Source organism: Dermochelys coriacea, chromosome 15 (genome assembly GCF_009764565.3).
Source record: "Dermochelys coriacea isolate rDerCor1 chromosome 15, rDerCor1.pri.v4, whole genome shotgun sequence".
Lineage (NCBI taxonomy): Eukaryota > Metazoa > Chordata > Testudines > Dermochelyidae > Dermochelys > Dermochelys coriacea.
Genome location: NC_050082.1, coordinates 16,195,455 through 16,223,232, shown reverse-complemented (window position 1 = coordinate 16,223,232; position 27,778 = coordinate 16,195,455). Strand labels below are relative to the sequence as shown.

At 41.9% G+C, this 27,778-nt stretch overlaps 1 protein-coding gene across 15 annotated transcripts in view; it reads left to right on the top strand.

Annotated features, from left to right (window-relative positions):
• ARVCF (ARVCF delta catenin family member) overlaps positions 1-27,778 on the top strand; it is a 505,185-nt gene that overhangs the window by 238,999 nt on the left and 238,408 nt on the right. For 7 of the 15 annotated variants that reach the window (XM_038372964.2, XM_043498177.1, XM_043498178.1 and 4 more), the window contains one exon: positions 3,628-3,872. The exons of 3 other annotated variants lie outside the window; for them this stretch is intronic. In XM_038372964.2, coding sequence (XP_038228892.1) covers positions 3,657-3,872 — 216 coding nt within the window. In that variant the 5' untranslated portion in view covers positions 3,628-3,656. Of the gene's footprint in view, positions 1-3,627; positions 3,873-23,195; positions 25,138-27,778 lie in introns of those variants that run through there. 5 more of the 15 variants (XM_043498180.1, XM_043498183.1, XM_038372977.2 and 2 more) reach the window with 5 other exon arrangements.

The window sequence follows — 27,778 nt, the reverse complement described above, 5'->3', positions numbered from 1 at the left end:
ATAATTGGAAATGCAATCAACAGAAAGCAAGTATTTATCTACTAATAAATCATTTGAAATGCATATGTCTGTCTTTGTCCAACTGTTCTTAAAAGGCATTTAGTGGTTCTGCTGCTGTTTCTGCATAGCAATCAGAATGTTTATGTTAACTAATTGTGCATTTATTTTCTGCCTGTCTTTCTCTTTGCACAAAGAAAAGAAACACAATGTTTATGGTTGCAAAGAGGCTCACATGTTATTTCCTTCATGGAGAGCTATAGGATACTCTAGAGATTGATATTATTTATATCATCTCATTTTTGCAGATGGGGAGAGATTCAAGGTTGCGTGGCATTAGCAGCCATCTACATTTATTCAAGGATTTTCTGAAGGGGAATCTTTGTCACGTGTTCTCAGAGCATGGCTTGAAAAGTATGCAGCAGCTCAGTGATCAGCCATGTCTTTTTCCTTTGTATTAATGACACCACTGCTTCAAGTCATCAGTTGGGGTGGGGGGGGGGGGAGGGGACAGGCGGGACTCTCACTTTTCAGACTTTTGTTGTTAGATGTTCCTAAGGAGAAAGACAATGTGAACTCTCTAGCATTTTATTTTTATACTGTTAGGGGAAAGTAGATTTGTAATTTGTTTAAAGTAGTTTATACCCCATTTTGGTGTCCTCTCCTTCATCTCACTACCAACTAATTCCCTTTTTGTAGTTAGACTATGGAAGCATCTTGTAGGAATATTTCCAGAGTAACACAGAGATAATAGAAACAGGTCATGAGTGATGCATTGTGTGTTCTGGAGAAAGCTTTGTTAGCTCAGGCCAAGGGAGATGCTTGCTGATCACTCAAAACCATTACTTTTCTGAATCCCTAAATTTTGAATGAGCTTTAATTCATGGTAGGTTCATCTGCTAGAGGCTCTGGTTCAGAAAGATCTTGAGTTTACTGTGCTTCCTCTTAGAGGCCATTAGAGGAAGCAGGGTAAGCTTTGTAGTACTGAGTTTTCCACAAAAACAATGAGGAGTTTTCCACAGGAACTCAGCTTCAACCTGCTCTTGAGTTGAGGAATGTACGGGAACATTTGGAAAGGTGACACCAGGACTTCAACTCATCACATCTATTTTCCTCCTGTTAAAATCACATATGGCAGCAGATCTCTATTTATAGTCTGCGGACCACTGTACAGTCCACGAACCACTCCCAGGTGGTCTGAAGAGCTGCTAACAGTGAGGAGGTATCTGCCAGTTTTCAAACAGTGGTTTTTTTCTCCACAGGGACTCAAGTTCAGGACTCTTAAGATTTCCAGAGGATTTTTGGATCAATAAATTAATAAGAAGCTTGTCTGCACCCTGGTTTGTCTCTGCCAGGTGTTCCTTTGATATAAATTCAGCCATGATCAAACTTGTAGATGACTCCAAAATTGGAGGGGTACCAAATAAAGGATAGAACCAAACTGGACTGCAATGATGGGAGATTAGAAAAGTGAGGGCTGCAGACAACAACCAGGGAAGTTCAGTCCTAACAGATGAGAAGTCCTACAAGTCGGAAGAGGAAATAAACAGTACAGCTACAGAATAGAGTTACACAAACCATGTTCTCCATGCAGAAAGTGCACTGCATATCAACCTAACCTCTGCTACTGTATTGCAATTTGACAGCATTTAATAGAACTAGGAGAAAGGAATGATTTGCTGCTTTCTGCATATGGTATTTCTCGGTGTTCTTCGGTTCATACACTGCAGTATTAATGCAGACTTTGAATGTTTACATACCCTTTAGTTCTGCATGGGTGCAGAAGGGATGTGGGAGAGGGAACAAAGAACTTTCTCTTCCCATGGCACCCTTACACAGCAGCTCGTTACAGACTAGCACAGTCAATCCCTAAGACTAGCATGGCTGGTGGTGGCAGTCTTCCATCTGCCAGTGAAGAAGGCTGGTTGCAGGGGAGAGTGCATGTCTACAACCTGTTAAAGGTTGGTGGATCTGAGTTAGCCAGAATTCCTTCCATGGTTACAGCTGCAACTTGAGCCCCTCCACACCTCACTACTGCAGGGTTGTGCCTTGAAGACACAATCCAGCCCAAAGTCTACAAAATACCATGAAGATTCTATTGTGAAATGCCAAAAAAGAAGAAACAAGCCATTGAAGGAAATTAGACTTGTTTTGGTGACAGTCAAGGTCTTCTGCTTTTTAGGCGAGACTGAAGAAGAGCGCATAATTCCTTCGCTTTTCCATACAGAAAAGGATCTTGGGCTACTCCTTAGGAGTTAACAATAAGTTGCAGGGCTGCAAGAGTACATGGTGGGTTTTTTGTAGATAGATAACAAAAAGAACTAGTGGCTTATAGGTTGAGCAGTTAACTATACCCTCTGAATCACATAGAAATGGGATAAAGCCCTTTGAAAGGACATATTAAGAATTGTTTTAAGTACTGTAGCTTCTGACAAGACAGGAAACTTGCTTGAATTGTGAGGAAAGCAGAGAATATTGCCTTGTGAGCGGTTGAATTCCAGATATTGTAAGTAGTGTATTCATTATAGTTTAGTTTCAATAAAGAGATTGAACTGAAACCACCATGCATCTTTACATAATGTCCATAATTTTTATATCAAAATATTTTGACTCTCTATTAATGTTATACATTTGCAAGGTCAGTGGGAAGTTGAGCTTCATGCATCACACACATGCTGAGAGAGCTTAAAATAATGGAGAACATCTTTAAAATGACATAGTCAATGCAGAGACATTTCAAAAGAAACTTAATTGATTTGCTGTGTTTTTCCAACATGTGGAGACAAGCAAACTTGTACATTTTCCATGGAAAGTGTCCTTTTGTTTTTCCTCATTTACATTAGTAGTAAGCAGCTGCATGACTGACTGCTGTGTGTGAAAATTCTCAGTGGTTATCATGCATGCAAATACCCTGGTAATACGATCTAAGAGAAGGTGCTGAAATCATGGCTTAAAGAAACTTCATCTGTAATTGTGCAGTCTGCATTTAAAAAGCATGTTCTGTAATATAATTTGCCACCCCTTTCTCTCATTATAGCATGAACATATTTTCATCCAACTTGCTAAATTTACAAGGATCCTTCAAAATGTGTACCCAATTAGTGACGTTGCTAGGACAAATGAAGTGTAAAACCAATAAGGGTGTGGCATTTGTTGTCCAGAAGCATGAAGCTTCATTGTTTGAAAGCCTTAACTATTATCATCCATTCTGTGAAAGACAAAGATGCCAGATGAATAGTTGCAAAGAATATGTTCTTCCAGCAAAAAAGAGGAAAGTAATATTATCTTTATATCCTTTTAAAAGTACATTATTATTTGCACAGTGAAATTACTTTTGCAAGAGGCATGAAAATCTCTTGAGACAGAAGTTTTAAAAGAAAGATCAAAGGAATTAAATAATAATTCTATATAAGGTGAGCATTTTTTTTAAACAGGGAAGCCTTGGGGTAACAACTTTTAATTTAAAATCAAATCAATGGATGGAAATGAAGTCTTTTCAAAGAGCAATTAGAGTTTGCATCTTAGAGTGAATGCTATTTAATAGACTAATTAACATGTGCTTTTTATTCTTAACCTCTGACCTGTGCCCTCCTGCCCCTTTACCTAACCCTTTCCATTTGCCCTGGTCAGTTAACAGGCAGGAACATTTGAGAACAATCATGGATGATTATGATATCAGGTCTGCTGCCAGCATTTTGGCATCTGTTAAAGAGCAAGAGGCTCGTTTCGAGCGGCTCACCCGTGCACTTGAAGAAGAGCGACGCAATGTATCCTTGCAGCTTGAACGTGCTAATCAGCCCTCAGAACGAATGAGCATGTGCAACATTGGCAATGGTCAGCCACTGGCAACCGCGTGGCAGCAACTTGTCCTGCAGGTAACAGCCTGCTTCTCTTACCTGTCACTAGAATTATCCCATTCCAGAAAGTAAAGAGCTTCTCCCAATTTATTTGTCATCAGCATTTCATTCCATAGTGTGTATTATGAAACATAAAAACACTGAACTCAGCGTATTTGTTTGACTAATTGAGGTAGTATGGATTATAGCACCTAGGATAAAATGTTACTCTCATCTCTTTTTATCCCTAAGGATGCTTCCTAAAAATGATAGCTCTCTGATAATTAAACCCCAATAAAGACCTTCACACCAGCTCTTATAGCTATGTGCTTGCTACATATGATCCTATCACTATGCTTTTAAAAGCAGGGCCAAACCGTGATGTCATTATCAAGTAAAATTTTCTTTTGAAGTCAACTGGAGTTTGATAGAACAGGGACTGGGTGAAAATGGTGGATTTCCTCTGTTAAGGACTGCAAGCCTGCTCCTTGAGTAAAAACTTCAGGATTTGGCACATAGTGTTTATTCAAATGAAGGACTTTGTTCTAAAGTTACAAGCTCTGATCTGTATGTTTGTCTATTCATAAATCCCAGCCATAGTTTTGCCTCTCGCTTGCTCCTTAACTCTTTTAATGTGAAGTGACAAACTGGTTCTATTTCTAACTGATTCTTTAAACTAGCAAATGATTTGGAAGCCTGTGGCAAATAATGCAGCAGTAACAGTAGTATTGGGAAGGTTGTGGTCCATAATGAAACCCTGATCTGCTAGGGACTTTAGAGCTTGCTTCAATCATACCAGACTCTTGCATTGATTGGTACATGGGTAGGGTTCATGTGATGTTAAAACAGCTTTATGCTAGTACATTTTTGGTGGGCAGTATTTCATAGAAGCTGTCCAAGTCAGAGAGTTCTATCTGGGTGTTCAGTAGCTTACAAATTCAGTGGGTAGATATAGAGGAATTTATTTTTTGAAAGACAGCTATACAAAAAATGGCTGCCATGTTACTCCCTCTAGTCACTGTTTGTTTATCCTTACCATCTGGTTTCAATTAGGACATTCAGCCACAAAGAATTGGCCTTTATTGCTTGGGCTAAAGGAGTAACTCCATTAGCTGTTAGCAGTTGTAAGTTGTTATCTTGATGATTAGCCACTAGAGGGGGATGCTGCATACATTTTAGAAGAATGGTACACCTGCACCTTCGCTTTTTCTGAGTGACTTTGTGAAAGGTGCCAGATCAGGTACAGTATGAGCTTTCCTGCATGGCTATGCTTTAAAGCCCAATCAACTCCTATCAAAATCAATAGAAGGATTGATGTAACCAGGCCCTAAGTTATCCTTCTTCCGAAAGGGACCACCTGTATAAGTAAAAACCAGAGTTCAGTCTACATGTGTGTTCAATCCTTGGCCTCTCTGGGGGCTAGACATGAAATGCTTCATTTGTAAATCATTAGTGTTCAGCTTTACATTCACTGTGTGTTTCATCATGAAGAGTACATGACAAGAGTACAGCACTTTACAGGCTATATGCTACAGTATATAGGGATCTGTCACTAACTACTGAAAGATAGCCATTTCTGAATGATTGTAGTTCATTGGTGGGTGACAGACCTCTATGCAGTGAACAATCTCAAAAAAGATCTATTAGAACTGGAAAAGGTACAGAGAAGGGCAACAAAAATGATTAAGGATATGAAACAGCTTCCATATGAGGAGAGATTAAAAAGACTGGGATTATTCAGTATGAAAAAGAGACAACTAAGGGGGGATGTGATAACAAAATCATGAATGGTGTGGAGAAAGTGAATAAGGAAGTATCATTTATCCCTTCTCATAACATAAGAACCAGGGGTGACCCAAAGAAGCAGGTTTAAAATAATCATAAGGAAGTATTTCTTCTCACAATGCAGAGTTAACCTGTAGAACTCAATGCCAGGGGACGTAGTGAAAACCAAAAGTGTAACTGGCTTCAAAACAGAATTAGATAAATTCATGGAGAATAGGTCCATCAATGACTATTAGCCAAAATGATCAGGGACACCACCCCATGCTTTGGGTGTCCCTAAACCTCTGCCAGAAGCTGGGACTGGACGACAGGGGATTGATCACTTGATAAATTACTCTGTTCAGTTCATTCCCTCTGAAGCGTCTCGCACTGCCTGCTGTTGGAAGACAGGATACTGGGCTGGCTGGACCATTGGACTGACCCAGTATGGCCATTCTGGCTTTCAAAAACATAACTTAACTTTGTAGCTAATATTAGAGTTTTTCCATTTGAATCTACAAAGGGAATTATATACGGAATTTAATTATCCCATCTGGAATTTGGGCAAGAAATGAGGATTAAGAACCCTGTTCTTTTGAAAAGTGCCATATAATCTGAAATGACCACTGTGACCAGGGCTTCTGTTTTACATCTTGTCTGACAGTTGTGGTGGATATTGGCCAAGAGACTTGCTCAGTGAAGTATTTGTAGAGAAAGCTTTGCTGTATGCCTGCAGTAGCATCACTGCTTTCCCTTGTAATAATGCACTTCCAAGCTTCTCCCAGATGTCATTCTTAGCTTCATTTTCTTTCTTTTGTTTTATTTTAAACAAAAAATGTTTTAGAAAAGGGAAGAGGACAGAAGCGAAGTGTGAGAATTGGAACAGTTTCCTGAAGTCCTTTAAAAACAAAATCAAGGACTTATGCAAATATTGTTTCTAATTCATTCTAGATACCTTGTCAGCTGTACTCCTTTTTTTTATTTTTACAACCTTAAGCTGTTCGTTATCTCAACAGCTTATTCTTGTTCTAGGCTGCAAGCAGCTCAGCTAGCCATTTCACTAGATGGAAAGAAAAATAATCTTATGTCATTCTGTTTGTTCAGCGTGAGCTTGGAGCGCACAAACAGCACAAGCAAATTGTACTCCATTTGTCTACGTTTGCTGCATATGCTTCAGGCATTATTTAGCAGTGTACATCATTTCTTAACCGCCACCAGGAAATGTCAGATGGGCAAATAATGTCAGAGATGCACTCTAATTGCAAAAAGATTTTTACTTAAGTGTAGCTATTTAAATGGGGGAAAACATGGAGGTGGGGGGGGGTTGCTGAAGGCTTTTAAAAATATTTGTTTTGATGTCCAGGGAAGTCATTTCACCACCTCTCCCACTATAAATACACAGAAAAGGTTTGTTCACATGTTAATTGTAAAGGTCTGGAATGATGCTTGAAGTCTTTTTGTCCCCAGAACCAAATGTTATGATATCCCATGAAGGGGAAGATCTGCTTAAATATTGTTACTATGCTATGACCCCCCTGAGAGCTGATAAACAGTTGTAACTCCCATTGACTTCAGTGAGTTTTGCCTGAGGAAAAACTGGGGGAGCTCAGTTGTACTTGGCTTGCACAGTCCTTTGTTTGAGGCAGCACGCCTGCCAAAGTTCCTGGGTGTGCAGGGGCTGTGTGCTTGCCTCTACTTTCCTTGGTCAGGGGATGATTAACTAACTCCATGTGGGCAGCCAGCTCTGTTGGCAAGTGTGATTCCTGGAGAGAGAAGTAACAAGTTCCATGTGGTTAATGCTGCTAAACAAACTTGGATAAATACATTTTATATCATGTGTCTCTTCCAAGTTGTCTCCAAAGGAAGCTTCATGTAGAGGGCATTGCAGAATCCATTCTAGAAATCCAGAAAGCCATGGATCATAGTGGCAGGGGCTACAGTCCTAAGAGGAAGCTGTAATTGCCTCCCTAGATGCTGTTGGAAAAAGGGCCCTCTAGACCACCTAGACCACCTTAGATGCAAAGAGCAGTCAAAACAAGAGCACACTGGCAGATCATGAGTACTCTGGTCTATCTTGCCACCCAGACAAGCTTGCCCCTGTGATAGATGGTCCTTTACACCACAAATCACAACAATATTCAGGTTGCTCCCATTCCCAAAGGACTGGTCACTTACCCAGGTCAGTTGCACCTCAGATCTCAAGCCAAAAACAAGGCTTGTAGCCAATCCTATAATAAACTAACTAAAGGTTTATTAACTATGGAAAAGAAATAAGAGAGTTATTTACATGTTTAAAGCAGGTTAATATACTCACACAAATGAAAGGTTTCAGAGTAGCAGCCGTGTTAGTCTGTATTCGCAAAAAGAAAAGGAGTACTTGTGGCACCTTAGAGACTAACAAATTTATTTGAGTGTAAGCTTTCGTGAGCTACAGCTCACTTCATCAGATGCATTCAGTGGATTTACGCTCAAATAAATTTGTTAGTCTCTAAGGTCCCACAAGTACTCCTTTTCTTTTCACACAAATGAGTTGCAGTGTTAGGTTTCAAAAGATGATAGAAGCTGCTATGATATGCAAGCTCTATTTGTTCTTTAGGGCTAACCAAAGCTAAATGGTTGGGGATCCCTTCCTTTTACTTAGAAATCTTTGCCCCTCAGAGTTCAAGCATCATAGAGATAACAGTTTCTTATGGACTTTTATTCCATTCCCCCAGAGCTCAAGATGATGGGACAAGGGTTTGTGCACACAAAGTCTTTTGTCCACTGATGTTATACATGGCTTGTCTGGTGTCTGTGGGCCTTCTTTTGTTGGGCAGGAGACAACACTTCTTGTGGTAAACTAATCATAGGACTGGAAGGGACCTCAAGAGGTCATCTAGTCCAGTCCCCTGCACTCAGGGCAGGACTAAGTATTATCTAGATCAGAGGTGGGCAAACTACGGCCTGTGGGCTGCGTCTGGCCCGTCAAGCCTTTCAATCCAGCCCTCGAGCTCCCACTGGGGAGCAGGGTCAGGGGCTTGCCCATTCTGGCACTCTAGAGCCCGCACTCCTAGAGCCTGCACCCCCACCCCAGAGCCCACACCCCCAGCCCAGAGCTTCACCCCCTCCTGTATCCCAACCCCCAATTTTGTGAGCATTCATGGCCCACCATACAATTTTTATACCCAGATGTGGCCTTCAGGCCAAAAAGTTTGCCCACCCCTGATCTAGACCATCCCTATAATATTTAAGACTTGTTAATGCTTCCCCCCCACCCCGACTGGGGAGCTTATAGTATCAGAGCAAAAACTTTCACAGTCACAGAGAAAACTCTTAAATATTACCTTTTAATCTGGGATACAGATTTTGTAAGTGAAATTAATTCATAAGCAACTTACAAGCATTTCATAGAGTCTAAACACATTTTTATAAATCAAATGCCTATTTTAACAATACTACACATAGTAACCCAGACTGGTTCCAGATATGCATTTGTCAGTGTTCAGTCAGGCTTAGGGGCCTTGCATGAGCGGTCACCTGGTCTGCCAGTATCACAGTCCCCTTAAAAATGGCATAGGAAGCCTTTCCTGCTCTACAACACATTAATAGTGTAAAGTTTAAGTGCATATTAATCTTACAGTGTTCATTCTGTTAATAGAAATTCTTGCTAAAACCCATACCACCTCTAGCTCCATTCAGGTCAGTGTATTCTTCTGTAGCTTTGGGCTATATGGCTGGCCCAGGCTATTTGTTACCGAAACTGAAATCCAGTTGCCCTCCAATGAGCAGAGCCAGCTGTCCAGGCATTCTTGTTTGCTTCCCTTCATGTTGCTGTAGAAGACAAGAATGTAAAAAGATGACTCTGTAGTTTGATATCCCAAGGTGTCAGAGTACTGGCAGCACAGATAGATTTGGCCATTTTATGCTTTTACCAGTGCAGACATAGCACAATAACCTTTTAAGTATGGTATTTATGAATAGAATGTATCTTGTTTCTTTCACAAATGTTAAAGACTCCAGTGATGTGATTTTTTTCTAAGCTTGATAAATCTTAAAATCCTTCATGTGTGAGGGATTTTATTTAATCTGCCTGCTTCTACTTTACTTTGTTTCAAATCAAACTTCAACTTAGTTCCTACTGTGAGCAGTGGTATGATAAAGAAAAGATATGAAAGTGCACATGTGTAGGGTCTTTACAATAGCACCCTGAACTGCAAAGAGCAGCAATATTGTCATTGGATCACGTCTAACCATTCCGAGCACATTATATTTTAATATTAAAGAACATTCTTTTTAATAAAAACAGCTCACAGACATGAAACTTATAACAATAAAAGGCCAGATCCTTACCTGGTGTAAATTGGCATCAACTTCAATCAACCTATGGCAATTCACATCAACTGGAGATCTGACCAAAAATATTCACATTCAAAGGCTCCTGCCCCATCAATACACTGACAACTTCCATTCATGTTAAAATGCTTCATAAAAAAAAAAAAATACAGCACCATTTTGTCAGTCAGGCTAGCTTATCCCAATGAATACAACACAACAATACTTTGATCTCTCCAGTCTTCTTTCCAGTGATCTGGCAGTGCTTTACAAGGATTTGAAAGTGTTTTCCTGCTCATGCAAGGTAGGCAAGTATCCCTGTTTTATGGAGTGGAAAACTGAGACACAAAAACTAAGTGACTTGCCCAAGGTTTTACAGAGACTCTGTGGAATAATGACAGGTTTCAGAGTAGCAGCCATGTTAGCATCCGATGAAGTGAGCTGTAGCTCACGAAAGCTTATGCTCAAATAAATTTGTTAGTCTCTAAGGTGCCACAAGTACTCCTTTTCTTTCTGTGGAATAATGTACAGTAGATCCCAGATCATTTTAACTCTGTGTCCTGTGCCTTGCCCACAGGACTGTTCCTCCTGCATTTTGAATTGAGACCATTAAAATGGAGTCTGAAAGACTTAAAATTGACAAAATAACCTACAAAATTAAACTATTCATTGCATTTCATGTCTTTGACCTTGATTTCCCATTCTTTTAACCTTTATTTCGTGAATGCTCTACAAATAGAGCTTAGAATTTTCTTTAACAGTTGGCTAGGGCACTGGCAGGTAGCTTATACCCAAAATGGAATGTGCAAATACAATATATAGAATTACAAAACCTGGTATTAAAAGAAATGTGGACATGAATTTACTGTGAGGCACATTGTGTCTTAGAATGTTAATGCTCTGTCACCCATTTGCATTCTTGCTCTTTAAACTGATGGGATTATTACTGTGAATTCTGTAGATCTCTACTGTGCTTTATGGAATACTGTTTCATGGGAAATAATAGTTCCCACTGGGGAAGGAAAACTGGATTTAGTGTTGTGTAGAGAACACGGAATTGGCTAAGGAGTGAATATTGACTGAACAGTGGGTGTAGGGGAACTTGTGTAGTGATTCTATACCTATTCCTCCCAGCATGTGTTTTCATAGATACTAAGGTCAGAAGGGACCATTCTGATCATCTGGTCCGATCTCCTGCACAACGCTGGCCACAGAATCTCACCCACCCACTCCTACGAAAAACCTCACCTATGCTGAGCTATTGAAGTCCTCAAATCGTGGTTTAAAGACTTCAAGGAGCAGAGAATCCTCCCTCAAGTGACCCATGCCCCATGCTACAGAGGAAGGGGAAAAACCTCCAGGGCCTCTTCCAATCTGCCTGGAAGAAAATTCCTTCCCGACCCCAAATATGGCGATCAGCTAAACCCTGAGCATATAGGCAAGATTCACCAGCCAGATACTACAGAAAATTCTTTCCTGGGTAACTCAGATCCCATCCATCTAATATCCCATCTCAGGGGATTAGGCCTATTTACCCTGAATATTTAAAGATCAATTAATTACCAAAATCACATTATCCCATCGTATCATCTCCTCCATAAACTTATCGAGTAGAATCTTAAAGCCAGATAGATCTTTTGCCCCCACTGCTTCCCTTGGAAGGCTATTCCAAAACTTCACTCCTCTGATGGTTAGAAACCTTCGTCTAATTTCAAGTCTAAACTTCCTGGTGGCCAGTTTATACCCATTTGTTCTTGTGTCCACATTGGTGCTGAGCTTCAATAATTCCTCTCCCTCTCCTGTATTTATCCCTCTGATATATTTATAGAGAGCAATCATATCTCCCCTCAACCTTCTTTTAGTTAGGCTAAACAAGCCAAGATCCTTATGTCTCCTTTCATAAGAAAAGTTTCAGAGTAGCAGCCGTGTTAGTCTGTATTCGCAAAAAGAAAAGGAGTACTTGCAGCACCCCCAGCCTTTGCACCCAGCGTGGCCCCTTGCCCGGGGGCTCTGATGCCAGCCTCTCGCCCCAGCCACTGACCCCTCACCTGACGTCCCAGCCGCTGGTCCCAGGTCCTCCTTCTCTCTCCCAGAGCTTGAAGGCTCTGAATCAGCTGTTCGCGGCACTCTGGAAGTGCTCGGGGGGAGGAGGGGGTGTTGGTGAGCGCGGGGCCGCCAGTGACGGGAGCTGGAAGGCTGCATCCACTAAGTTTTTTCCTTATAAGTGTTCCAGCCCCGGAGCACCCACAGAGTCTGTGCCTATGCCGGATCATGGATATTTGCTGGACCAAGGAGTGCCGGATTAGAGAACTTCAACCTGTAATACAAATAATACTTTTTGGCCTAAAAAAGCCCCTTTAAGAACAACAGCCTCCAGTGATGAAAATCACTGATGTCTGTTCTGCAGGCTTTTGTCTTTTGAAATAGTATAGAAGAGATTATCTAATGGAGGGATGCACACTTTCTAATGATGCAAAAGGATTTGGGCAACAACAGAAGCTAGCTGCATTTTCATAGATTCATAGATACTAAGGTCAGAAGGGACCATTCTGATCATCTAGTCTGACCTCCTGCATAGCGCAGGCCACAGAATCTCACCCACCCACTCCTATGAAAAACCTCACCTATGTCTGAGCTATTGAAGTCCTCAAATCGTGGTTTAAAGACTTTAAGGAGCAGAGAATCCTCCCTCAAGTGACCCGTGCCCCATCCTACAGAGGAAGGCGAAAAACCTCCAGTGCCTCTTCCAATCTGCCCTGGAGGAAAATTCCTTCCCGACCCCAAATATGGCGATCAGCTAAACCCTGAGCATATGGGCAAGATTCACCAACCAGATACTACAGAAAATTCTTTCCTGGGTAACTCAGATCCCATCCATCTAATATCCCATCTCAGGGGATTAGTCCTGTTTACCCTGAATATTTAAAGATCAATTAATTACCAAAATCACATTATCCCATCGTATCATCTCCTCCATAAACTTATCGAGTAGAATCTTAAAACCAGATAGATCTTTTGCCCCCACTGCTTCCCTTGGAAGGCTATTCCAAAACTTCACTCCTCTGATGGTTAGAAACCTTCGTCTAATTTCAAGTCTAAACTTCCTGGTGGCCAGTTTATACCCATTTGTTCTTGTGTCCACATTGGTGCTGAGCTTCAGTAATTCCTCTCCCTCTCCTGCATTTATCCTTCTGATATATTTATAGAGAACAATCATATCTCCCCTCAACCTTCTTTTAGTTAGGCTAAACAAGCCAAGCTCCTTAAGTCTCCTTTCATAAGACAAGTTTTCCATTCCTCGGATCATCCTAGTAGCCCTTCTCTGTACCTGCTCCAGTTTGAATTCATCCTTTTTAAACATGGGAGACCAGAACTGCACACAGTATTCTAGGTGAGATCTCACCAGTGCCTTGTATAATGGTACTAAAACCTCCTTATCCCTCCTGGAAATGCCTCTTTGTTCATGATGAGCTGTCTTAGGAGACCTAGGATTGGAAACTATAAATACAATTAGAATGTTGATTTTGTTTTCAATGGCTGTTTTCCCCGAGTGGAGTGGCAAAGTAACACAATATACAAACACTGGGTTTTTCACATTTTGATCAAATAACCTTAAACTATTGTCTGGCTCAGTGTTAGTCCAGCAGCTCCACAGCTTCAAAGATTTATTTCATCTTGTAAACTTTTGGGGTTGTGATCACACCATGTAAAAACCCAACACCCAGGGTAAAGGTGCAAAGATGGGCAATAAGTTACATCTTCAAAGCAGTGCTCTAGGATTTGCTGTGTGGCTCTTGCTATTGATGGGAATTAGGAAACTAATCCTTGTGCACCATTTTGAAAGCGTCCCTCTAATTTAATTAGTGTATCAGAGCAAATTGCATCCCTATCAGGATGCTTTCACATTACACTTAAGTTACTACTTAATGCTCTCATCTGATTTTATTCACGTTTTTGTTCATCTAAGTGCCTGATCCTGCACTTAGACCAATGATGAGCATCTGTATGACTGTCTTGTAAAATCAGCACCGCTGAGCAGTTGTGCAGATGCATTAGTACCATTGAATGCCCATACATCTGAGGGTAGGATTGAGTCTCTTGTTTGTACCTTTTGTTATACAACACAGATTATTTTGCTCTCTTAAACGTCACTAACTGAATGAAGCATTTCTCTGGAGCATGGTTTGTGATTATCCTGTTTGTGAAGGGTTATTAGAGATTCACTAAGGCCAGGTGCCATACGGATTTTACTATTTCACGTAGGGCTCTACGAATGGGCTGACTCATTCCCAGGCATGACATAGCAGCTCTGTCTCTGCTGAGGGTCTCTAACCCATGGCCTCTCCACCTCTGCAGTGGCCAGCAGAGGCACTGACTTTCCAATTTCCAGGGGGTGTTTGACCCCTGCTGTGCCCCACACTCCATCTTCACTCCACCTCTTCCCTCAAGCCTCCACTCTAACACCGCCTCTTCCCACCACTGCTCCAACTCTTCTGCCCCCTCCCTCCACCTCTTCCTTCCCCCACAGTGCCTCCTTCACTCCTGAACAGGTGATCACACGGCAGATAGGAGGTGCTGGGGGGGAAGGAGCTGATCGATGGGGCCCACTGGCAGGTGGGAGCCATAGGTGGCAGGTGAACCCCCACTTTGAGGAGGCTAGCCAGCCAGCCCTGCCCCTTCTGCCCAAGGCTCTGCCTCCCCGCACGCCAGAGCCCCGCAACCCACCCCCCCATAACAGGAGGAGCCCTGAGGCCCCCCGCGACCAGAGGAGCCCTGGCTCACCCACGCTGGGCCAGCCTCCACAATGCCGGGCTGCGTGCCACTCTAGCTGCCTGAGGCTGAGCTGGCCCCCACCCGAATGCCAGACACTAAAGCCAGCACCCCTCCCGCCCCACAGCCAGTGGCCCCAATGCCCAGCAAAGCCACCTCACTCCCCCGCCAGACCCTTTCGCCTGCCGCTTGCTTGCAACATCCTTCCTCACTCCCCCGCCCCGAGGAGAAGCGATGTGCTGATCAGCATAGGGACCTATGGACGGGAGGGGGAGGTGGAGTGCAGGTAGGCAGGTGATGGCAACCGGAGCAGGTGGTGGGTGGGAGGGCCTCAGGGAAGGGGGCCACCGTGGCCCTCTGGTGGCTGCTCCTGGGAAGGCTCCCATTATACCCGCTGTCCGTGGCGGAAGCTGATTGGCAGGGCTACACGGGGGGGGCGAGCACCCACTATTTTTTTCCATGAGTCTTCCAGCCCCAGAGCATCCACGGAGTTGGCGCCTTTGATGGCCTGCCTCTTCCTGTACTTGGTCCTCCAGCCAAGATCACTTCAAAAGTCTCTCCCTTTCTGGGATAGTCCATAAACAAAAAAGTAAGGGGAATTAATGCAAAGAAACTGAATTAATAAGAGAGAGGGGAATGACTCCCTCTCAGATGTGTCACAATCTGGTCCATCCTTCCCTCAAGGAGGGGGCTTAAGGCAGTGGTTGTCTGGGAAGTTCCTCCCTCCAGAGCAAAGGGTTGAAGGTCTGTTCTCTTCTCACTTGCCCACAAGTGAGCTGTTCTGCTCCCCTTTTAAACAACTTCTCCAGTCTGTGCTTGTGCCTTGCAGATGTGGTGGGGTGGAGCTAGCTAAGCCTAGAGCAGCACCTTAACCCCTTGTTCTCCAGTGTGGGGTTTGTATACCTCACAGATTCTGATTTTTTTTTGACTGAAATATTTAAATTAGTATAAACCTGAGTGTGGATTGGAAGCAGTTATACCAGTATAAAAGAGCCTTAGACTGGAATAACTGCATCCACATTCTGGGAATTTTACTGCTTTAACAATTCCAAACTGGGATAGTAAAAGCAGTAGAAAAGCTATTTGTAGATCAGGCTATTTCTAAAAAAAAAAGATTCCCACCATTTCAATTGTCAGTGCTCTAGCCCAACGATCTTTTGTTACTGCCGTTTTGATTAGACTTACCTTTTTGCAGGTTTAACTAACATGGTACTACATAGTAGTAATAGAGGTCCAGACTCTTGCCACAATAGGGCTTTTGCCTTAGAACTAGTGAAAACACTTTAAATAAATTTCTCCAACACAGGCATGTCCACATCCTTTTAGTTCTTGCTTTGCCTTTGTTTTAACTTAACCAAGGCATTAGGGAGATGTAAGGATTTAAAGGAACATGAGGGAGGAAAGACTTGAGAGATTCCAAACTGGTTGTCTTTGTCAGGACAACTTGAAAACCCAGCTCAAAATGCCGTTAATCAACCAAGTTAAGAATAACCCCACTTCAATCTTTTTCCACTGTGCAAACGTGCATCTGGCTGCTCAAGCAAAACCAACTTGCGAAAACAAAGCTACTGAATGTTTCATTTTTAAAATTCTCATCACTTATTTTTCTGGAGAAATTAAAAATAAGCAAGTATGGATTTTTTAATTTATTTTTTGATAAGGAAGTTTGCTGTCTGCTGTATTTTGTGTCAGTAATCGAGTGTCAGCATTCTTCTGTTCCATATTAATACTGCGGTGCCTTTATGGTGGAGTGGTGGAAAACAAGCTCTTGCAAAAAGTGACATTCCTTTTGAGGAAGTGAGGCTGGAGTTCAAGCAAAAGATAAGCTGAAAAGTACAGCAGAGCACACAGCAGAAATGGAAAGCTAAGAGAAGAAGTTAGTGTAGATGTTTTCTGAGAAAAAAGCCACCGCTTCAATCAGTAGTGTTACACCTGTGTAACATCAAATCCATTGATTTTGCTGACCCAAATAGCATGTAGGATTCTTGATAGATTCAGTAAGCTACTGGATCACGTTTTTTGCTTTTTGTTTCCAAATTACAGAGATTAATCAATTCCTCTGATAAAGGTAACAAAGCATAACTGCTAAGATTCTCTGCCCTAAACTAGAGTAGTATAGGTTTGTAGAATTTGACTGTTGAAATTTAGGGGCCAACTCTGTCATCTTGATATTATAGGTGATAGATGTATTAGAACTGCACATATAATTACAGGTAGCACAGCAGTGGAAAAAAAGTGTAGCCTGATCTAAACTGAGGCTTTGCTTGAGTACCTGAGGGGTCTTCTGCTCCTTCCATCCCCTCCCCATGCAGACTGCAAGCAGTCCCCTTTTTGCCTGGTGTGTCAAGTTTCATTCTATTTAGCTACTGTCCACAGGGCCCCTTGGCTGTAGGGAAGTTTATGCTTTTCTTTCCCTGGGACTAAAATATTTGTGCTCATATTAAGAGATTGACAGTGGTGGAAAGTGACATGCATTCTTTCCTCACAGATAAGGTGAGGTGCAAACAAGATCACTGTTGGTTTCAAACTGCTCTACAGAGTTCTGCAATGCTATTTCCCTCTTCAGTGCCAAAACTCCCACTTTAGGAGGGGTCCAGGGATATTTATTCCATGCTGCTGCATTATCGCTGGTATTGAGCAGACTGTCAAATGTGATAGAATTTTCCAGTGTGGGTTTAGTCCTAGTCTAAACTCAGCTGACACCCTAAAAATGTAGGGGCTGATCCTTCAGTTGTTACTCATGAGAGGCGTCTCATTGAATTTCCAGGAAATTATCTGGATCAGATTTTGATTAGTTCTTGCATGGGTGCACAAGAAATTCCCACTCTCTGCCCGTCTACTGGGACAAGCCAGAATCCCAACAGGGTTTATAATACCTGCTTCCTCCTAGGGCACCACCGCTGGTAATATCTGAAATGGGGAGAGGTCATCACAAGGCCAAAGGTGGTGTGGCAGGTGTGCTGGTGTGTACTCCCTGGGGCCCTTTGAGTCAGTTAGAATTCCTGCTGGGGACTCCAAAGATTGTATGGCTCTTTTATAATCCTTTTTGCACTCCTGACAGTGCACAGGGCAGAATCTAACCGCACAGGAGTGGGCTCTAAATTAATGCAAGAAGTCAGATGGTGAAAATGCATGTCCAAAAAAATCAATGGGAGCGTTAGCATTGATTTCAGTGGGACCAGAATTGGACCCATAGGACCAGAGTGCATGACATATAAAAAGCCTTCTGCACGGAGGTTACCAGTATGAAAACTTTAAGTTCTACTGAAGTCAGCTGGAGATGAGAGCACTCAGCACCTTGCAGGAGCAACTCATTAGGATCAAGTGCATTACCAACTGAGAATCACGGGCGTCAGAGTGCGAGCATGGCCTGTATTGAGTCAAGTCACTGTATGAATTTTTAATAGTAGGTTACTCCTGGAGAAAGTATTTTAAACTAAAAAAGTTAGTAACTAAATTGCTGAGAGCTTGGTCCTTGTCTTTGGGGGAAGGCGAACGATGATTTTCATTTTCCTATGACAATTTAAGTTTGCAAGCATAGCTCCTATGTATTTCAAAGACGTATTCTTATCACAGTTGCTAACTTTCATGTAGTAAATAAGCACCCTGACTTTCACAATAAGCCAAAAATTAATCTCATTTCAAAATAAGGCCACAATAAGCCAGTCCCTAAGAACCCCAACCAACACTCTATGTGACTAGATCCCCCCAGCGTGCAGTCAGGGACTATGGTGGGCCCGCTGTGCACCCTGACTCTCTCCCCCCCTTGCCCCTGCTTGCCCCCCCCTTGCCCTGGCTTGACGAGAGCTGATAAAAAAAAAAAGCAACAAGCTACAACAAGCAACAAGCTACAAGCCAAAAACTAGCCAAAAAGCAACCCTCAAGTCAATGAAGCCAAAACCAAGCCCAATTTCTGCATTTTTTTTTTAGCGGGTTTGGCATGACTGATTCTCATCTTGATTCATTGCATTTTAATCATACAGGTTCTATTAATAGTTGAAAATAGGCATCTTTTGTTAGACTCCCTTGCTATTGTGAAATACCTTGCTGTTCTCCATAGTCACCAGTACCTATTTCACTAATCCATTGTCATTCAATTGTTTCCGCCTACATAGGCAGCCATTAAATTCTAACAACTCACTGTTGTCCCACGTCTGGCAGAGACACAATACAACCCTGTTAATCAATGGTGGATTCCACATTTATAAAGAGACATTCAGTGATACAACAATTTGTATAGTAACAACTTCATAATATAAGCCAGAATACATAAATTGTATAGCCAGTTTTCTCAAACCTTCACGTCTCCCATTTGGTTCACTTTTGCTGTCTTGAAAGCACAAAAAGTACCTATATTGTGAAAGGAGTTTGTAAATGAAATTGAGGGTTACAATTGACATAGCTGAATCTGTTGCTAGCCTGGGTCGTCTTACTAAAAGTGACATCATGCTTATGGTTAGATTCTGCTCTTAGGCCAGGTCTACACTACAGACCTGTATCAGTATAACTATGTCACTTGGGATGTGAAAAATCGACACACCTGAGTGACATCGTTATACTGACCTAACCCCCCCTCCCCCCCGAGGTAGGCAAAGTTACATTGACAGGAGCGCTACCGCGTCTCAGAGAGGTGGATTAACTATGCAGATGGGAGAAGCTCTCCTCTCAGCATAATAGTATCTTCTCTATGTGAAGACAAACCCTTAGTTTCCCTGTTGCAAGTCTGGAATAATTCACTGAAGTCAGGGGACACACTGGTGTAACTCAGAACAGAATGGCCAAAGATGGCCAGGCCCGCTGACAGCCATTCCGGGCCCCCAGGGCAGAACAGTCAGTGGGCTCCCTAGAAAGGTCCTTCTGACATTTGGGCGATGCTGTGCCTGCACTGACCGGTGTCCAGCGAGCTGCTGCTGGCTGCGTCGCTGGTGCCCAGTGAGCTGCCGGCTGTGCTGCTGGGTGTGCTCTTCCGGCACGACCAGGGCTTCCACATGCCCGCCTAGCTGCATTCGCCACCGCAGGCACCATCCCGCACGCGCCTAGGAGCCCTGCGGCCCGCCCAGTCTCTTGGGCAATTGCCCCCTTTGCCTGAAGATGGCCATCAGCAGCCTGAGGCTGAATACCAAGTGTAATTACAGCCTTTATTTTAAAATAAATAGCATAGTTTATTCATGGTAAAAAGCTTCTGTCCTTTTTAAACTGCCAAATTATTGGGCTGAACAAAATATTCTTTTAACTATAGCTGTGGTGATGGAAAGTGATGCATAATGCTGCCTAAGTGCTTTTTAGGAACAGGACTTAAAATGAAGATGTATCTTTAGCCAAAGACATAGTTGTGTTTTTAAGCCAATACAGTTAAAGGTGGCACTTGAATTTCCATTCATTGTTCCCTTCCTTAGCCAGTCTGTTTTCATGTGCGAGTATCTCAAGTGTAGGAAATTTGCCCAGTACTAAAACTTAGCACAAAAGGCCTTTACCCAGGAAACCTTAACCCTCTTTTCAAAAGATTCTTTTAAAAAGAAAATGTAGAATTGTTTCAAATGGTTCTTTTTTTTCTTTGCCATTACAATTCAAAAACAGGTTTTGTTTTTTAATAAAAAGAAATTTAGACTAGATCAGGAGTGAGTAACATGCCTAACAGCTTTTAGCATTTTAAAAATGAATAAACCAAACCAATCACCTTCTCCCAATGAAACTTTGAATTTTGACAAATTAAAGATATCCCACAAAAGACCCATCACCTGAGCAATGTCCCACACAAATATACCCCAATACTTAGTATTCCGACTCTCTTTGCTACTTTTTTGTATATATTAAATGGAACAAAGGAAAGTGGTTTATCCATGACACTAGAGTAATGAAAAAAGGTTGACTGGTATTCAGTGCTATGAAGGCAACCCTGATGTTTCTGTCTGTATGGGAAACCAGGGTTCTTGAGCTGCTTTGGGAGCTCCTGCTCTGCTGGTTTTATGGAATCTACATGTCACTGAAGTCATATGTTGTGACTCCAGGCAGAGCTGAAAACATTTCACTTTTACTCCTGAGCAGATGAATCCATACACCAGCAGTGGTGATAGGGAAGATTTTTTAGGATGATTCACATGGGTATATCTAGGGATAGTGGGATGAAATTAAAAAAAGGAAATTTTGGGCTAAACACCAGGAAAACCATTATGGTAAGATCTTAGTGTGATATAGTCTCTGATCAAGTTATTGAAATCTCTTTCTCTGTGACATTTAAGACAAGCCTGGGAAAAAACCTGGACAGACTTTACAGTACTAAAGAAAATCCTGCACTGGGATAGAGCTTAAATCTCCCATTTTCCCCTCTAATTGCTAAAAGAGAAAAAAAGGTTGCAGATGGAAGAAAGGTGGTACGTTAAAAAGAAAAAATAACAAATGCTGAGGAGTGTAGAAAGAAAGAATAGGGTCAAAAAGCAACCCTTAGAATGAGAGAGGTGAGCTATCATCAACACTGAGATGGCAAAGGACAGGCAGCCTGTTGCCAAAATGTAAAGTTCACAATGAGTCCTTTAAGGCCCCAATTTTGCAAGCACTTCTTCAAGTGAGTAGTTCCACTGTTCTTGGCATCAGATTCAGTATTGGCCAACCCAGGTGTTTAAAAATTGATGACCTGAGCCTTCAGAACATCATGAGATTGGCTTAGAAATTATGAGACCTGAAATACATTTTGGGTTTTTGATTTGCCTTCTGGTTTTTGCGCCTTTGGGGTTCATATTTTCAAGCTTTTCTCCAGAACCATAAGGGAGGCAAATTTTTTTTAAATAAACACTGAAATTCTTGTATACTAGCATGACTCCAGGAGTAGGGGCTTTAAGAAAAATACCAAATATCACAAGACCTGAAAAAATATCTCAGATCTGACAACATGGGAGACTGCTTACTGAGTCAGAGCTGCCAGGGTCATGCCTGAAATTTTCGGTTGTGTTGGCTTTCGTTCAAGAGTAGCTGTTTCAATGCTCCATGGGTATAGACTTTACACTCAATAAAAGAAAACATTTTAAAGGCCCAGGCCCTGGCACATATCCCTGTATGTTTCTGACATGAATGGCACTTTTCTACACCAGGGTGGCCTCAGCAGAAATTGAACTCTTTTATTTAGTTAACTAAAGGAGGAGTCTCTTCCTGTCCCTTCTGTGCTAGTAAGATGCATTCCTTCTTGTGCCTTGCCATGACCTTTAAGGATGTTTTCAAAGCCCATTGCCAACCTGCCTCTAATCTAAACTGCTCCATGTTAGATGAACTCTGAACATTTCTCACCTGTTGGAGCAAATTGAGGTGGCACAGATAACAAGAGTTTTAGATTGGGATGAAATTTTGCACAGCATCTACCATTGCTGTCAACCAGAGGAGCCTTTGTGATGTTAATTGTGATATTAGTAATTTTAAAATAAAGCTACATAGTTCTGCTCAGTTCTCTGGCCCCTAAAATGCAAAGCCAAAAGCAGTTGTCCCATAGCTCTAGTGTCTAGTTCTAACTCTGACGTTTCTTGATAGTAAGAGAAAAGCTGAAGTTACAACTCTGGTTCCTTCCTGTTTTTAAACATCATTATGGGAGACACCTCTTTCTGATTTTTAGCTTACAATTGATATTAGTTAACAGGTTGGTAACAAAGGTTACCACTTGGTCAATATTTGACCAGCTTGGCCAGTTTTTTTATGGATGTGCCAGTTGCCAGAAAAATAATTTAACCTGCTAGGGTTTGTTTTTTTTCCATATGGGTCTAAAGATTTGCATTATTATCACAATGCACAGGGATATTTAATGTTAGAAGTTTCTATGTCCAGTTAAAGATGCTGCAGTGTTCCCACTTCCGCAGTTTAAGCGGTAACAGATCAAAACTGTTGAAAATACAGCAGCTGTCTACCCACCGATGTGTATGAGAAAGGGTTTGAGTCACAGGAGAGCGAGATGTGCAATGTTATCAGTCTTACCTATATATGTTATCTCTCTAGGTACATCCGATGAAGTGAGCTGTAGCTCATGAAAGCTTATGCTCAAATAAATTTGTTAGTCTCTAAGGTGCCACAAGTACTCCTTTTCTTTTTGCGAATACAGGCTAACACAGCTGCTACTCTGAAACCTGTAGGTACTCTAAGTGGCTGTTGAAGGGGGGGAGTTGCGGAGTTGACTTGTGGTTGGGGTTGAGGTTGCAGGGGGAGTTTGCTTGTGGGGGGGGGGGGGGGTTGCATTTCAAAGGTGGAACCCTATTAGTAATACTAGAAGCATTTTCTAGAATTGAGAATGAAATGTATGAGAAATTGTGGGGGTAAGCAAGCTTGCTGTGTGAAAATGTATGCTCTGAAAATGCAAAATATTTAAGTGTGACCCTAATTTTTCATTCTCTGTTTGGTAGCTGTCTCTGTTTTCCATGATCACTCCCTAATTTGGGGCCTGGTGCCCAGCAGTGCAGTTAGCAATTCATCCCTAATTACCATTGTTTAGGCCACTGGCTGTTAGAGTGGAGGGTTTATTTATTGCACTGGTTGTTTGCTGCAGGAAGCTAATATGAAAGAGGAAAAATATCCTCAACCCATTGGCTAGTCACTGAGAGCAATGCCAGTTATTTAGCACTGGAGGCAGGGCTTAGCTGGCTGACTCAAACCTCATTGATTGCTTACCTCTGAAGGGCAGGATTTCAGTGTCAGAATGCTAGTTAAGTGTTGTCCCTTTGCCTGGTTGTGGGTCAGCAGGTGATAAAGTGGTCACCCTAGCTAAGATAGGTTTCTAAGGAAAGAGCCTTTCCCAGGAGACTTAATGTGCTTTTGAGGTGTGTTCCTTGCAAGGTGCAGGAAGAGGGACCAGAGCCTAGTCCTGAGAGGTATGGAAGGATACTTTTCCTTTTCAGTAACTGTGCTTTCAGCAAAGCAACTGAGATATTTTGTTAACCGGCAGGTGTATAAGTTAGGGCAGCTTGTTTACATTAAGAATATCAAAATCGTGCAATATCGGGATGGAAAGTCTGTTGTTGTGTTTTTTTTTCTACGTAGCAGGAAAAATATGAACAATAGCAGAGCTAATGCTCTTTGCTGAAATAATGTACCACAAAAAGTGCAAAATTATTGTGTTTTATATGCATATGTGTGCATTATGGCAGTGCCTGGTAGTAACTCCTATGTATGTATAAAATGGTTAAACAAAAATAATAATTTGAGGATTTTAGTTAATTGCAAATCTCAGTTTTCCTGTGTTGGTAATCTAAGAGGGGAGGAGAGACTGATTAAAAATTGTTGTTCTTCCTTTTGTGCTACTGCATGAGTGCTGGCTGGTCTCTTTATTTTCACCGTCTAAAGTGAATGAACTGCAAACAAGGATTTCTCTACTCAAGTTGATAAAATGTTGAGACCTCTCCTAGTTCATAAAGAAACCTGCTTAGCTCCTTTTCAGGTTCAGGGGTGTTCTTTGGAGAAGTTACTTTGAGGCTGAGATTCCATTAACTGTAACAATCTCTCTCCTGTCTGGAAACAACCTGTATTTATTCTTCTTGCAAGTAACTTCCTAAAATAACTGGAGGAAAAAAAAATAGAAGGAAAAATACAGTATGGGTGGAATTTTTGAATGGGTAACTTCGTGCTGACTCTAGTTAGTGTATAACCATTTCACAGGTTTCAGGGTTTGTGTGGGTCCTTTGCACAGCAGCAAAAACAAAGGGGGGGAGAAGATTTTAAATTAGGAAAATGTGACTGTTAAATAAAACCATTGGTGAGGGCCGCTTGGAGGCAGGCGCAGCACCTGAAACTACTTATAACTGTTGTATGAAAAACTGACTAAAGACTTCAAACTGCCACGATCCCTTTATAGTAAGAGAAGGAAGCGGGTTTTTTTTGTTTTTTTTTTCCTCCTGTAAGACTGTGGCGCTGGGAAGAACAGCATGCAGGATCCCAGCAGTATAAACCTCCCCCCGCTGTTTTACACTGGCTCCAGTCTGTGTCTCTCACTCTCTCAGGCTGCTGATTGCTGGGTGTGGCTAGTGCTGCTTTATTGGAGATTCCAGCTGTGACTGTCTGTCAGTTTCCGCCCCCAAAGAGGACTGAGTTTTCAGGGACTGGGAGCTGCGGTAGGAAGAGTAGGAGCAGCAGCACGCAGAGATCAAGTTTGCTTTCTCCAGGGGATTGGGAGAGAAATCAACCATCTGAAGAAGCCCCCTTCTCTACTACTATCACCAGTTTTTCTTCAGAGCAACTTTGATTGTGGATTCTCTTCTCTGGATCAGCTGTATGTGTAGATAGGCTGCCGAGAAGCTCTCAAACTGCAATCGATCAGATTACAAAGGGTGTGTGTATAGGAGGGCTCATTCAGAAAAGAGGCTCGAAAGGCAAATGAACCGGGCTGTCAAGCCAAAGAGCTGGATCCACAAAGAGCCTGCCATAATCCGGATCTTTGCCAGGTAGTTTTGCCTGAAACTGCCACCTTTCATGAATGCCGGCAGAACTCAAACAGGTTAGTGCGAAACTTGAATTGCTTCCCTCCTTCTCCCACAAGTCCTCTATACATCTTCTGTATTTATTTATGCGTGTTTGTTTGTTGGTTTGTTAGCCTCTGTCTGGTAGAGAGGGAGATTTGGAGTTTGTTTTTTTTAAATCGGAGAGTTAAAGGAGAAATCCAAGATGCTTTTCTAACAGACTGTTGGAGAGAGATTTTGCTTTTGTCTTTTGTGTTAACTATTGAACCTCCCCCAAAAGCAAGCTATTGTTTACTTTGATCTTCAACAAGGTTCAGTAAATCCAGGGCACTCTTTGGCACTGAATAGCTCGAAATAATGTTCTTTATTTACCAAAAACCCCCCAACCTTCTGCCATTGTTAAAGGTTTGTTCTCCACTCAGCGTTTCTTTGCTTTCTCTTTTGTTTTAACATAATCTTCTGGTACATTCAATATCAAAAATAGAGTGAAGTTGGTTTAAACAAACCCCTCTGGCCCATAATGTTAGAAAATGTGGAATTATTGTGGAAAAACCTCAAACATTCTACCTTACCTTGAAGTGTCATTGAGCATTGCAGGGCAAAGCATTTGCAAGTGAAATATAAATAAAGAACATGTAGACTTCTGCTTTCCTGGAATAAGACGAACAAAACCTGCAGATGATACTCATGTGCATTAATATGGGCTAGCATGTTCAAAGTGGTGGTGGTTCAGCTTCCTTTGATTATCTCAGCTAGAAGCTGTCCATGCATCTTAGTAATACAGTTGAATGGATTTCTCAAAGCAACCAGGGTATCAAAAAGTCACTCTCTTTCCTGGGCTTTGGGGGAATCTTTGCATGATTAGTGATATAGAGATGGTAGGATTCCTATCATGTTTAGGTGCTTGCTTGTCTGTATTTCTTGTGTTGTACACCACCTGTGGACTTTTCAGAGAGGAAAGAATGGTGTTTTACCTTCTTTTGTATTGCTTGACCTGAAACTCTTGTGGCTGTCGAATTACATGTGATTGGTTGTTGATGTACACAAAGTTAGCAACAGAAATCTGTCTCCTTGGATATTTTTCCATTGGGAGGAAAAAGCTGGAGGTCAGGAGCAGAATGCTAAGTACCAAAAAGGCACATCTGAGATGAACAGACTTGTGTGTTTCTGGATGGGGAGGGAGGGAGACAGAACATAGAAAGGAATGGAATATTACCCTTAACTCATCAGTTGTACATTTCAGTTAGTTTCTCTATCTAAATCTCTTTTCATTGTCAGAATAAGATAGTATTATGGCCTCAATTTTAGGTGAGCCTCTGCATGTTTAGTATAGATAGATAGATTTTTATTTCTTCTGCCCTTCTTTTGGATGGAACATGGATAGCGGGTTAATTGAGGTCACTTTGCAGTGTATTAGAGGGCTCTTTATTTTAAGAATGGTGGTAAAGTAACTTTCTGTGCAGTTGCATAGAATATAGAAATTGAGATTATTAAAGGAAAACTAATCTTAAATTAAAACTAGACTCGGAGATAAAAGGCCAATGTGCAAAAAATTGAGATGCACCAGAGAATAATCTAAAATAATTCAAATGGGGGGGGGGGAACGGTTGTCAAAATTGGCACATGTGAAGTGGCAAGAATAGACCAGCCTTTTAGATGTAAAAACATACTGCAGTCACATGAGGCACCCTCACTATACAGAGTATAGTGCTCAGAAAGGGCACCAACTCTAGACTAGGGTCCAGGCTCTAATCTTGTATATCCTGGAGTAACTCCAGGCATACATTGGTGTAACTAAGATCAGAGCTGGGTCCTAATTGTTTTAAGTGAACTAATAGTTTTTGGTTTATTTTAAAAGTACATGGTTACACTTTGCTTGCATTTTCACTGGCTGAATATTAATTCTAATTTTTCAGACAAATGTTTTCCCAGTAATACGACTAAAACTTTAACAACAGAAACCCTGCCAAAAACTCATGGGTCTCAAATCCATTGTTAAAGAAATCAGCACTAACCTTCAACCATTCTCTGACCTCTGTGAAGTGCTGTCAGATGTCTCCAAATTTGGGGTGACAGCAGCCTTATTCACAGGGGAGCAATGTCCGATGAAATATATATGGGGGGGTCCTTTTTCAGTCTTGAATGTAGAAAGACAACATCCAGAGCTTCGTAGTAATATGGCATGATCGCCAGCCCTGATTTTCAGCTTTTACAGGTGTCCATGGGCTCTCCCACCCATCACTGTTTCCAGTTGAGTTGGCCAGGGTCAGAACCCCTGTTTAAGTTCTCATCAAAGTTTGTGTTTTGGAATTAACTCTGTAATGGGCTTAAAGTAATATGGAGTCTGAAATTGATAAAGTTTAGATCTAGTTTTCAAAGCCCCAAGGCTTTGTGAGTGTTTTGAGTGAAGAGTTTTTTGGTTTGGCCGTTAGTAATATGACATTCAGGTTCAGATTTGAAATCTAGGTATGGGATGTTGCTTCAGGCCTATCACTGGCTCCAAACACTGGATGAGGTACTAATTTCAGGCTAAATATCAAAATCCACGATTCCCTGTGGCTGCAACTGCTTTATTGTCTGCTGTATTCATCCTCCGTTGAGGAGGAGGTGGCAGCAGAGGGAGAGGGCAAGTGTGCCTTGCTGCACTACAACAGCACAGCTGCACCGCTGTAGCGCGTC